The following is a 13845-nucleotide window of genomic DNA, read 5'->3' as shown; positions in this document are numbered from 1 at the left end:
CAGACCTGCCAAGGGCCCATTTCCCCCTCATCCTTGGCTTATAACTTCTACTTTTAGGGTCATAGTTGTTTTGTTTTGTTTTTTATAAATTTATTTATTTATTTTTGGCCGTGTTGGGTCTTCATTGCTGCACGCAGGCTTTCTTTAGTTGCAGCAAGCAAGGGCTACTGTTCATTGCGATGCGCAGGCTTCTCATTGCAGTGGCTTCTCTTGTTGCAGAGCATGAGCTCTAGGTGCACGGGTTTCAGCAGTTGTGGTACACAGGCTCAGTAGTTGTGGCTCACAGGCTTAGTTGCTCTGTGGCATGTGGGATCCTCCCAGACCAGGGCTCAAACCCGTGTCCCCTGCATTGTCAGGCGGATTCTTAACCACTGTGCCACCAGGGAAGCCCTAGGGTCATAGTTTTGACTAAGTCAGTAAGACTGCGGACATACTCTCAAGAAGGCCCCCCATGGCTTTTACTATAGGAGTGAACAGGCCCAGGGAACCGCCTTAGCCTTCTGACACAGGGTCAGAATTTACCAGGTAAATGCAGCATCACCCTGGAAATAGGAGTTTAGCAGTAAAAGCAGTCCCTCCCTGTGGAGGGAGGAAGCCCTCACACAGGCCAGCAGAGGGGAGAGCAGATTGTCAGCAGAGCAGAGGGCACTGTCAGGGACCTCGCGCTCTACAGGTAAGGAGAAGATTTATGGGATCTGAAGGCAAAATTTAAAGGTAACAGTCTATTACTGCACTTTTCATCTAGAATAAGCTATATAATACCAAGAAAGATTTTTAAATGAATTTATAAGTATTTATGAAGTAATTACAATCCCTCAAAATTACATGAAAACAAGAAAAAGAATTCCGATTATCACAGTAATTCTTTTGACACAATGAAATTCTCTGTCCAAACACATCTCAAAATCTGACATAAGACATAAGAGCCAGCTATGTACTGTGTCAGCTATGTTACTTCACCTACTACTGTATTCCAAAGACCAAACATTAGATCTTTAAAAAAAATAGGATACATAATGGCAATAGAACAGACAGTCTCTTCAACAAATGGCGTTGGAACAACCCTACACTCTGCACAAAAAGTAACTCAAAAGGGATCATAGACCTATGATCTAAAACGCAATACCATAAAAACTCCTAGGAGATAACAGAGCCTAGATGACCTTGAGTATGACTTTTAAATGACTTTTTAGATACAATACCAAAGGCACAATCCATGAAAAAAATAATATTTGGTAGGCTAGACTTCATTAAAATTTAAACCTTCTGCTCTGTGAAAGACACTGCCAAGAGGATTAGAAGAAAAGCCACAGACTGGGAGAAAATATTTCAAAAGACAGATCTGAAAAAAGGACTGTCAGCCAAAATGTACAATTCTTCAAACTCAACAATAAGGGCTTCCCTGGTGGCGCAGTGGTTGAGAGTCCGCCTGCCGATGCAGGGGACACGGGTTCGTGCCCCGGTCCAGGAAGATCCCACATGCCGCGGAGCGGCTGGGCCCGTGAGCCATGGCCGCTGAGGCTGTGCGTCTGGAGCCTGTGCTCCGCAACAGGAGAGGCCACAACAGTGAGAGGCCCGCGTACCGCAAAAAAAAAAAAAAAAAAAGTTTTAAACTCACGTATTTGATTTGTCACTGCCTCCTCCCCTTCACCCCTGCCTATTTGATGAACAAGTACCTTCAAAGCTGTTTCCTTAAATACATGAATGGAAAAATCGAGAGGGTGAATACAGATTTAGATAATGTCATGCTGGATTTATAATTAATTCCACCACGATGTGTATAAAACCAGGAGGAAAATGTGTTTCTTTTTCCGTATGACATTTAGTGAGTGATTAAGAATATCACTAAGTTATTTGCCACAATCAAACACAGAATTGGGAGGGGGGGATCTTGAATACAAAGACTAAGTATTCATCCTATCCATCACACAACATTGCAATCAAAAACAGCTTCAGGGTTCAAATATGCATAAGCTACCCCATACTACGCCAAGCAAAAAAGGCAGTGGCCATCCTCTACATCTGAAATGCTTCATTTCTCATAAAGGCTATTTGTGATGACTCACTGAGTCACATTCAGACCTATAAGTTTAACTTGCTAGCAACCCATTTCAAAGTGTTTCCAGAATTTTTTTACTAGAAAAGGCCCTAGACATCAAAGATTAAAAGATAAGAAACAAAATTCACTTCCATAACCTTTCTCCACGCAAACACCTTCCATCACAGACATTCACCCTCAGCCTACCTCATTCATACCTTGCTCCAGATGTGAAAGCAACCTACTAACAAGATCCAACCAGAATTAAGCATAACAAATAAGGCAGTTTACAGCGTGACGTCTCAGGAACTACACCTCCTGGTAGTCACACCCTTGTATATGCCCTTCCCCTTGAATACGAGCTGGACTTAGTGACTGGCTTCTAATAAATAAAACATATACTAACAGCCATAAAAGGGGAAATCAACAGTAACAAAATCATAGTAGGGGACTTTAACACCCCACTTTCACCAATGGACAGATCATCCAAAATGAAAATAAATAAGGAAACACAAGCTTTAAATGATACATTAAACAAGACAGACTTAATAGATATTTATAGGACATTCCATCCCAACACAACAGAATACATTTTCTTCTCAAGTGCTCATGGAACATTCTCCAGGATAGATCATATCTTGGGTCACAAATCAAGCCTTGGTAAATTTAAGAAAATCAAAATAGTATCAAGCATCTTTTCTGACCACAACACTATGAGACTAGATATCAATTACAGGAAAAAATCTGTAAAAATACAAACACATGGAGGCTAAACAATACACTACTTAATAACCAAGAGATCACTGAAGAAATCAAAGAGGAAATCAAAAAACACCTAGAAACAAATGACAATGAAAACACAACAACCCAAAACCTATGGGATGCAGCAAAAGCAGTTCTAAGAGGGAAGTTTATAGCAATACAATCCTACCTTAAAAAACAAGAAACGGGCTTCCCTGGTGGCGCAGTGGTTGAGAATCCACCTGCCGATGCAGGGGACATGGGTTCGTGCCCCGGTCTGGGAAGATCCCACATGCCGCGGAGCGGCTAGGCCCGTGAGCCATGGCCACTGAGCCTGCGCATCCGGAGCCTGTGCTCCGCAACGGGAGAGGCCACAACAGTGAGAGGCCCGCGTACCGCAAAAAAAAAAAAAAAAACAAGAAACATCTCAAATAAACAACCTAACCTTACACCTAAAGCAATTAGAGAAAGAAGAACAAAAAAACCCCGAAGTTAGCAGAAGGAAAGAAATCATAAAGATAAGATCAGAAATAAATGAAAAAGAAATGAAGGAAACGATAGCAAAGATCAATAAAACTAAAGGCTGGTTCTTTGAGGAGATAAACAAAATTGATAAACCATTAGCCAGACTCATCAAGAAAAAAAGGGAGAAGACTCAAATCAATAGAATTAGAAAGGAGAAAGGAGAAGTAACAACTGACACTGCAGAAATACAGAAGATCATGAGAGATTACTACAAGCAACTCTATGCCAATAAAATGGACAACCTGGAAGAAATGGACACATTCTTAGAAAAGCACAACCTTCCAAGACTGAATCAGGAAGAAAGAGAAAATATAAACAGACCAATCACAAGCACTGAAATTGAAACTGTGATTAAAAATCTTCCAAGAAACAAAAGCCCAGGACCAGATGGCTTCACAGGTGAATTCTATCAAACATTTAGAGAAGAGCTAACACCTATCCTTCTCAAACTCTTCCAAAATACAGAACAAGGAGGAACACTCCCAAACTCATTCTACGAGGCCCCCTCAACCTGATACCAAAATAAGACAAAGATGTCACAAAAAAAGAAAACTACAGACCAATATCACTGATGAACATAGATGCAAAAATCCTCAACAAAATACTAGCAAACAGAATCCAACAGCACATTAAAAGGATCATACACCATGATCAAGTAGGGTTTATCCCAGGAATGCAAGGATTCTTCAACATACGCAAATCAATCAATGTGATACACCATATTAACAAATTGAAGGAGAAAAACCATATGATCATCTCAATAGATGCAGAGAAAGCTTTCGATAAAATTCAACACCCATTTATGATAAACACCCTCCAGAAGGTGGGCATAGGGGGAACTTACCTCAACATAATAAAGGCCATATATGACAAACCCACAGCCAACATCGTTCTCAATGGTGAAAAACTGAAAGCATTTCCACTAAGATCAGGAACAAGGCAAGGTTGCCCACTCTCACCACTATTATTCAACATAGTTTTGGAAGTTTTACCACAGCAGTCAGAGCAGACAAAGAAATAAAAGGAATCCAAATCGGAAAAGAAGAAGTAAAGCTGTCACTGTTTGCAGATGACATGATACCATACATAGACAATCCTAAAGATGCTACCAGAAAACTACTACAGTTAATCAATGAATTTGGTAAAGTAGCAGGATACAAAATTAATGCACAGAAATCTCTTGCATTCCTATACACTAATGATGAAAATTCTGAAAGTGAAATTAAGAAAACACTCCAATTTACCATTGCAACAAAAAGAAAAAATACCTAGGAATAAACCTACCTAAGGAGACAAAAGACCTGTATGCATAAAATTATAAGACACTGATGAAAGAAATTAAAGATGAAACAAATAGATGGAGAGATATACCGTGTTCTTGGATTGGAAGAATCAACATTGTGAAAATGACTATACTACCCAAAGGAATCTACAGATTCAATGCAATCCCTATCAAACTGGCAATGGCATTTTTCACAGAACTAGAATAAAAAATTTCACAATTTGCATGGAAACACAAAAGACCCTGAACAGCCAAAGTAATCTTGAGAAAGAAAAATGGAGCCGGAGGAATTAGGCTCCCGGACTTCAGACTATACTACAAAGCTACAGTAATCAAGACAGTATGGTACTGGCACAAAAACAGAAATATAGATCAATGGAACAGGATAGAAAGCCCAGAGATAAACCCACACACATATGGTCACCTTATCTTTGATAAAGGAGGCAAGAATATACAATGGAGAAAAGACAGTCTCTTCAATAAGTGGTGCTGGGAAAACTGGACAGCTACATGTAAAAGAATGAAATTAGAACACTCCCTAACACCACACACAAAAATAAACTCAAAATGGATTAAAGACCTAAATATAAGGCCAGACACTATCAAACTCTTAGAGGAAAACATAGGCAGAACACTTATGACATAAATCACAGCAAGATCCTTTTTGACCCACCTCCTAGAGAAATGGAAATAAAAACAAAAATAAATAAATGGGACCTAATGAGACTTAAAAGCTTTTGCACAGAAAACGAAACCATAAACAAGATCAAAAGACAACCCTCAGAATGGGAGAATATATTTGCAAATGAAGCAACTGACAAAGGATTAATCTCCAAAATTTACAAGCAGCTCATGCAGCTCAATATCAAAAAAACAAACAACCCAATCCAAAATAGGGCAGAAGACCTAAATAGACATTTCTCCAAAGAAGATATACAGATTGCCAACAAACACATGAAAGAATGCTCAATATCATTAAGCATTAGAGAAATGCAACTCAAAACTACAATGCGATATCATCTCACACCGGTCAGAATGGCCATCATCAAAAAATCTACAAACAGTAAATGCTGGAGAGGGTGTGGAGAAAAGGGAACCCTCTTGCACTGTTGGTGGGAATGTAAATTGATACAGCCACTATGGAGAACAGTATGGAGGTTCCTTAAAAAACTAAAAATAGAACTACCATACGACCCAGCAATCCCATTACTGGGCATATACCCTGAGAAAACCATAATTCAAAAAGAGTCATGTACCACAATGTTCATTGCAGCTCTATTTAAAATAGCCAGGACTTGGAAGCAACCTAAGTGTCCATCGACAGATGAATAGATAAAGAAGATGTGGCACATATATACAATGGAATACTACTCAGACATAAAAAGAAACGAAATCGAGTTATTTGTAGTGAGGTGGATGGACCTAGAGTCTGTCATACAGAGTGAAGTAAGTCAGAAAGAGAAAAACAAATACCATATGCTAACACATATATATGGAATCTAAAAAAAAAAAAAAGGTCATGAAGAACCTAGGGACAAGATGGGAATAAAGACATAGGCCTACTAGAGAATGGACTTGAGGACATGCGGAGAGGGAAGGGTATGCTGGGACAAAGTGAGAGAGTGGTAGTGTATATATGGACATATATACACTACCAAATGTAAAATAGATAGCTAGTGGGAAGCAGTCGCCTAGCACAGGGAGATAAGCTCAGCGCTTTGTGACCAGCTAGAAGGGTGGGATACAGAGGGTGGGAGGGAGGGAGACACAAAAGGGAAGAGATATGGGGATATAGGTATATGTATAACTGACTCACTTCGTTATAAAGCAGAAAATAACACACCATTGTAAAGCAATTATACTCCAATAAAAATGTTTAAAAAAAAACCAAAGCAGCCTAAATAAATAAATAAATAAATTTATAAATAAATACATAAATAAATAAAATATGGTGGGTGGGAGGGAGACACAAGAGGGAGGAGATATGGGGATATATGTATAGCCGATTCACTTTGTTATAAAGAAGAAACTAACACACCACTGTAAAGCAATTATACTCCAATAAAGATGTTAAAAAAAGAAAAACATCACAAAAATAATGGAATGTCACTTCTGATATTAGGCTACAGATCTGTAATGTAATCTCTTCTGACTTGCCATTCTCTTTTACTCTCTCGTTCACTCTGAGGGATGCCAGCCACCACGTTGTACAATGGAGAGGCCCACATAGCAAAGAACAACAGCCAGCAGAAAAACTGAGGCTCTCAGTCCAACAATCTGTGATGAATGGAATCCTGCCAACAACCACATGAATTAACTTGAAAGTGCATGCTCTCCCTACTCAATCGAGCCTTCGGATGAGACTAAAGCCCCAGACGAGAGTTTGAGTGCCACAATGATGTGACTCTGAGCCAGCTAAGCCGCACCCAGATTCCTGACTCAAAGAAACTGTGAGGTAATACACATTGGCTGTTTGAAGCAACTAATTTGTTAGGCATCACTGGATAATCAATACAGTTAGTATTCAGCTTGCTTTAAATATGATGTCTCTAAAAGGAAATGAAATTGAGTTATTTGTAGTGAGGTGGATGGACCTAGAGTCTGTCATACAGAGTGAAGTAAGTCAGAAAGAGAAAAACAAATACCGTATGCTAACACATATACGTGGAATTTTTTAAAAAAATGGTTCTGAAGAACCTAGGAGCAGGAAAGGAATAAAGACGCAGACATAGAGAATGGACTTGAGGACACGGGGAGGGGGAAGGGTGAGCTGGGACAAAGTGAGAGAGTGGCATGGACATATATACACTACCAAACGTAAGGTAGATAGCTAGTGGGAAGCAGCCACATAGCACAGGGAGATCAGCTCGGTGCTTTGTGACCACCTAGAGGTGTGGATAGGGAGGGTGGGAGGGAGATACAAGAGGGAGGAGATATGGGGATATATGTATATGTATAGCTGATTCACTTTGTTATAAAGCAGAAACTAACACACCATTGTAAAGCAATTATACTCCAATAAAGATGTTAAAAGAATAAAATAAAATTTGAAAAAATATGATGTCTCATAAGTGAGACTAAAAACATAATCATTCTCCTCAAATTTGGCAGCTACATAAGTCTGTCATGTGACTAGGCTTTAACCTGGGAGAAATGGTATCATGGATAATAAGAAAGGTGTAGTCAATACCCTGGAAGGAGGTGGAGCACCAGGGAAGAGAAATTAAGTTCCAGTATTTCACTCTCTGAAGAATTTTAGTTGCCTTCTTCAGAGCCTGATACTCACTTTCAGAGCATCGCCTTCATTGCCTTCCACCACTTCCAGAATTAGTGCAGCCAGGATGTTAAAGCCTTGGCAATACCCGACATTCTTGTTCCATCGGGCATAGGCCAGCAGAACCCGCTTCAACACAACCCTGTCCTGCTCAGCCTCCTGGCCACAGTAAGAACTGCAGCCTGTGCGGTGAAGATCCTAAAATGAGAGGGAAAAAACATTTTTTAAAATACCTCCTTAAGCTCTCTAAAAAAAAAAAAACTTTAGTTTTTTCTCTGCCTCAGCATTAAGTAGAGTCAGAGTATCAACATGGATTTTAGTTTTCAAAAATGTATATGCAGGGCTTCCCTGGTGGCACAGTGGTTGAGAGTCCACCTGCCGATGCAGGGGACACGGGTTCGTGCCCCAGTCCGGGAAGATCCCACATGCCGCGGAGTGGCTGGGCCCGTGAGCCATGGCTGCTGAGCCTGCGCGTCCAGAGCCTGTGCTCCTCGACGGGAGAGGCCACAACAGTGAGAGGCCCGTGTACCGCAAAAAAAAATTTAAAAATGTATATGCAACTTAAACACATGGACCAAAACTTTTTTTTTTTTTTTTTTTTTTTTTAGTTTTCTAATATGCTGAGGCATTTTCAAGAGGAATTTCAGTCAGGCAAACTTTCTACCACAAGTATTTCCAGAGTTAACACAAAAAGGGACTCAGAATTAATACTGCATTATAATTCCAAATAAATTGACAGTTTATTTTAATCATACATCTCCAATAAAACAAGTCATTCTAACACATGTATGATAGATCCTAACATTATTTCTTTCTACAAAAAATGATATAATATTTAGCTATCAAAACTCCAAATAGTATTAAGGAGCAAAATGAAAAGAATAAAAAAATGTAACCGGTACTACAAAGAGACAGAAAAACCGTTTTCTCCAAGTTGTTTTATAAATTTGTATAAAAGAGGCATAAACATTTACTGTACTTTAATATTTAATGAGGGTAATATCTATAATTTAATTACCAAACAGAGACTATGATTTTCAGGAGCTGAAGTCATTTTACTGACATATCATTCATTTCAATGAGAAAAAAAATTCTCTTAATAACATGATTGTTATAAAATGTGCATTGCCTTAATTCACAACTTAAATAGAAAGAAAATATTTCAAATATGGAATACTTCATCTCTGGGAAACATATACCTAAATTCCAAATAAACAGCTCAAATGTGGACAATGCAAAGGCTTTTCAAGCATACAATATAAAAGTTCCTTTTTTATATTATATGCTTGAAACAGACCAAGTTAGATGAGAAAATAGCTCCTTTTAGTTAGGACCTCCTCCTGAAAAACATATCTTCAAATCTGCCAAAACATTAGCCAACTTCTGGTGACCGAAATTTAGATGAAACAACTTTCCTTTTAAAACCTCAGTTTAGCATCACACGTAATGTACTCATATAAAGTAAGAAGCATGTGCTAGAGGCTTATGTAAGAGAATAATAATGGGATTAAATCAAATCAGCATCCTTGGCTTTCGGTGCCAGGCTCTAATCAACTGTAATAATCCAGGTAGGTGAACCACAGCTGGCTTGAGCATTTGACCATCTGGTTTAAAGTAAACCCATCAGTCAATCTAACTATCTTCATAAAATGACAGTTAAGAAATTATCAAAATCCTAATAAGTGCCCAATTATTCTAATATGAAATAGATTTAACTTTAAATTTCTCAGTGACTTTTACATTAAAATCCAGTTAAAAGCACTGACCCATGCTAAAGAAAAAAGGAATTTCAATTTCCTATCATGTGAGCAAAATAAATAAGTTGAATATGAATGGAAACATTTTCTTCTTACTAGCAACATACAAATTTATGAGGAAAAGGCATCATCAAGTTCCCCGTTAAAAAGCTGTTAACTGGCCTTCCCTGGTGGCACAGTGGTTGGGAGTCTGCCTGCCGATGTAGGGGACGCGGGTTCATGCCCCGGTCCGGGAGGATCCCGCATGCCGCAGGGCGGCTGGGCCCGTGGGCTGTGGCCGCTGGGCCTGCGCATCCAGAGGCTGTGCTCCGCCACGGGAGGGACCACAACAGTGAGAGGCCCGCGTACCGCAAAAAAAAAAAAAAAAAAAAAAAGCTGTTAACTAATGAAATTAGGAAGCAGGAAATACACGGACATTCAATCCATAAGGCTTGATCCTCTGTCCAGGAAACATCTGGCTCTTAGGGTCTTTCTTCTAAGTTAAGACAATAAGCCAAACTTAGGGACATTACCTTGACTATCTGAATTCCCATCGAGTCATCATCAGGATTACTCCTTTCATTGAAAGTGAAGCGCATGGTTTTGTCCCAATCAATGGCTATACTGTGCAAATACTGATCTGCCAAGGTCAACCAAACCTAAAATATTAATAAAAAAGAATGCTAAAGTAAAATACATAATTTCATCTTTCTTTATCAGGAAATAATGATTGCATCCAATAATAAAATGAGAGCTGTTACTAGAACAGATATAGCCTACATGTAGAAAACTCTAAGAACCTCACTGAAAAGTCTGCTGTACTAAACTGTACCAATTAGGGGCTTTCATTTATTCTTTCAATTAATATTGTTGAGATCCTACAAGCAATGATCCAGCCATTAGGGATACTGTTAAGAAAACGAAAACATTTCAAATTTTATTTCAGTTCATTGGAATAGCTAAATTAGCTTATGAGCTTGTTATACTTGGCTCTGGATGGCGCTCTATGCTTGGGTAAGAGCTCCCTGGTCATCCGTGGAGTATGGGCCTGTTTCTACCATAAAGTGGCTTCTGCCTTTGAATCATCCCTCTCTCACACACACAAAAAACTGACAGATGGGTTCCTATAATGAATAACTTTTTTAAAGGAATCACTGGATATTTTTAGGCCTTTCATTACCTTATCTGGAAAAGCTGTTTCATAATGCTATTTTTAATGTGCATTTTGAGGAACCAAAATGTTCAAATTCTAGGAGTATTAAGACCTGGTTTGTAATACAAATGAACTTATTTACAAAACAGAAAGAGACTCACAAACTTCAAAAACAAACTTACAGTTACCAAAGGGGAAATGTGGGGTGGTGGGATAAATTAGGAGTTTGGGATTAACATATACACACTACTATATAAAAAATAGATAATCAATAAGGACCTACTGTATAGCACAAAGAACTCTACTGAATATTCTGTGGCGACCTATATGGGAAGAGAACCTGAAATGGAATGGCTATATGTATATGTATAACAGAATCACTTTGCTGTACACCTGAAGCTAACACAGCATTGTAAATTAACTATACCCCAATATATAATAAAAATTAAATTTAAAAAAAGGAATGGGAATTGTGGCTGCCACAAAGGAAGGGGGTGGGGGAAGGATAGATTAGGAGTTTGGGATTAGTCGATGCAAGCTATTATATATAGAACGGATAAACAACAAGGTCCTACTGTATAGCACAGGGAACTATATTCAATATTCTGTGATAAAGCATAATGGAAAAGAATATAAAAAAGAATGTATATATATGTATAACTGAATCACTTTGCTGTACAGCAGTAAAAACACAACATTGAAAATCAACTATACTTCAATAAAATTTTTTTAAAAAGGAAACAAAGACTACGTTTATGAATTAATAAGATGGCAATTCAAGTTTTGGTATTTGAACATAATTTAGCAGGAATAACACTGATTAATATCTCCAGCCATACTTCTCTCTCTCTCTTTTTTTTTTTTTTTTTTTTTTTTTTTTTTTTTTTTGTGCTACGCGGGCCTCTCACTGTTGTGGCCTCTCCCGTTGCGGAGCACAGGCTCCGGATGTGCAGGCTCAGCAGCCATGGCTCACGGACCCAGCCACTCCGCGGCATATGGGATCCTCCCAGACCGGGGCACGAACCCGTATCCCCTGCATCGGCAGGCGGACTCTCAACCACCGCGCCACCAGGGAGGCCCCATACTTCTCTCTTAAGCATCAGGATCATATGTCAAAATGCTCACTTGACATCTTCAACTTAGACATCTAATAGGCATCTCAACCTTGACATATCCAAAACCAACTGTCTAATCCACCGCCACCCCAACTATACAGACATACACACAAACACACACACCTGCTTGTCCCCTCTCTGGGAAAATAGTAACTCTACCCTTCCAGTAGCTCAGGTCAATCTTGAAGTCACTGATATCCCTCTTACACTTTTTATTCAATCCAGTAGGAATTCAAGTCAACCCAGCCTTCAAAATATATCTAGAATCTGACCCCTTCTCTCCAGCTACACTACCACAACCCTGATCCATCTCTTGCCTGAATTATCTCACGTCTCCTACTGGTCTCTCCACTGCTGTCCTTGTCCTTCATATTCTCAGGTTAGTAGCCAGAGTGGTCCATTTAAAATATAAGTCAGGCTTCCCTGGTGGCGCAGTGGTTGAGCGTCCGCCTGCTGATGCAGGGGACATGGGTTCGTGCCCCGGTCCGGGAAGATCCCACATGCTGCGGAGCGTTTGGGCCCGTGAGCCATGGCCCCTGGGCCTGCGTGTCCGGAGCCTGTGCTCTGCAACGGGAGAGGCCACAGCAGTGAGAGGACCGCGTACCGCAAAAAAAAAAAATATATATATATATATATAAGTCATATCATGTTATTCTCCTCCTCAAAACTTCCCAATGCTTCTCACCGCACACTGGGCAGAAGTCCTACTATGACCTGTAAGGTCCTATATGATCTGCCATTCCCCTAAGGTCATCACATTACCTCTATGACCCCCATTGCTTTCCCTTTTATTCACTGTGCTTCAGCCACCCTGGCCTCTTGCTTTTGCTTGCATACTCCTCACTGATGCTCTCACCTGAGGGTGTTTCCTGTTTGGAGTACTCTCCCACCAGGTAGCTACGTGGTCAATGGCTCACCTCTTTAAGGGCCCTATTCAAATGTCACCTTGCCATTTAAAATGCTACCTCCTTACCTCCACTCTCCTCTCTCTTTACTCCTTTCTCTGCTTTATTTTTATGCATGGCGCTTAGCATCATCTGAAATACTCTATATTATATGCACTGTAAAGTCCATGAGGACAAAAATTTTGGTCTGCTGTTTTTTTTTCCACTGCTGTATCCCCATTACCCGGCAGAACAGTACCTGGCATAGAATAATCATTAAATACTTACTGAATTAATGAATAACGAAGAGAGACAGATTTCAAATTACTAAATCTAGAATATCCTTTTTGACATTCCAGACACTTTCAAGAGGGACAAAGTGATGGTCCTTTTGTATTTTAGCCATACAAATCCACCTCACCTTTCTCCTCCACTCCTTTGGTATTCCTGTTGATAGTCTGGCAACTGCTTTGAGCGCATCATACCACTAGAAACAAAGAAGGAAAGCTGTCAAAGTGATAATATTGACCTGATTAAGCACTTTTCAACTTTTCCCCATCCTGACGTTCGTAGAGCATGATAAAATTTATACAGAACACTGGGGTAAACATTCAGAGCTTCCTTCAGCCAAATATGACTGGTCTAAGGGCTATGACTGCCCCAAGGTCCCCCACTTAGGTACCCTTAACAGACCCATGATCCAATTGCAGTACACACACAAAGGCTGGGAACTCTGAAATCAAAACATGCGTTACAGATTTGGAATAACAGCATTTGGTTTTTAATTTTTTTTCACACTTGAACCATTAAAAGAAAGTGCAAAATTTTTCACTGCAAGTATAACTCCAAGTCACTTATAGCTTCACAAGTTATTTTATCTATAATTTTTAAAACTGACTCATCTTCTTAGGCATATCCAAGCACATGTTAATCTTCCCACTTTGAGAATGTACCTCAGTGTACCCTGTAGGTACCCCAAAATAAAGGTATTTTCAAAACCAAAAATAAAATTACCTGCTGAAAACCATTTTGACCTAAAGATGGCTCAAGAGTGAACTTCAACTTTGTGTCAACTCCTAAAAGAAAAATACATAAAT

At 39.4% G+C, this 13845-nt stretch overlaps 1 protein-coding gene across 3 annotated transcripts in view; it reads right to left on the bottom strand.

The window, feature by feature from the left end:
* Positions 1 to 13845, bottom strand: part of TBC1D30 (TBC1 domain family member 30) — a gene marked incomplete at its 5' end in the record, with an annotated part of 82873 nt that overhangs the window by 26214 nt on the left and 42814 nt on the right. For all 3 annotated transcript variants that reach the window (XM_079715311.1, XM_079715312.1, XM_079715313.1), the window contains 4 exons: positions 7873 to 8058; positions 10130 to 10255; positions 13170 to 13235; positions 13763 to 13824. In XM_079715311.1, coding sequence (XP_079571437.1) covers positions 7873 to 8058; positions 10130 to 10255; positions 13170 to 13235; positions 13763 to 13824 — 440 coding nt within the window. The remainder of the gene's footprint in view (positions 1 to 7872; positions 8059 to 10129; positions 10256 to 13169; positions 13236 to 13762; positions 13825 to 13845) is intronic.

This window comes from Hyperoodon ampullatus (genome assembly GCF_949752795.1).
Source record: "Hyperoodon ampullatus genome assembly, chromosome: 11".
Lineage (NCBI taxonomy): Eukaryota > Metazoa > Chordata > Mammalia > Artiodactyla > Ziphiidae > Hyperoodon > Hyperoodon ampullatus.
Note: the sequence above shows the minus strand (reverse complement) of the source record. Positions and strands in the feature narration are given on the sequence as shown.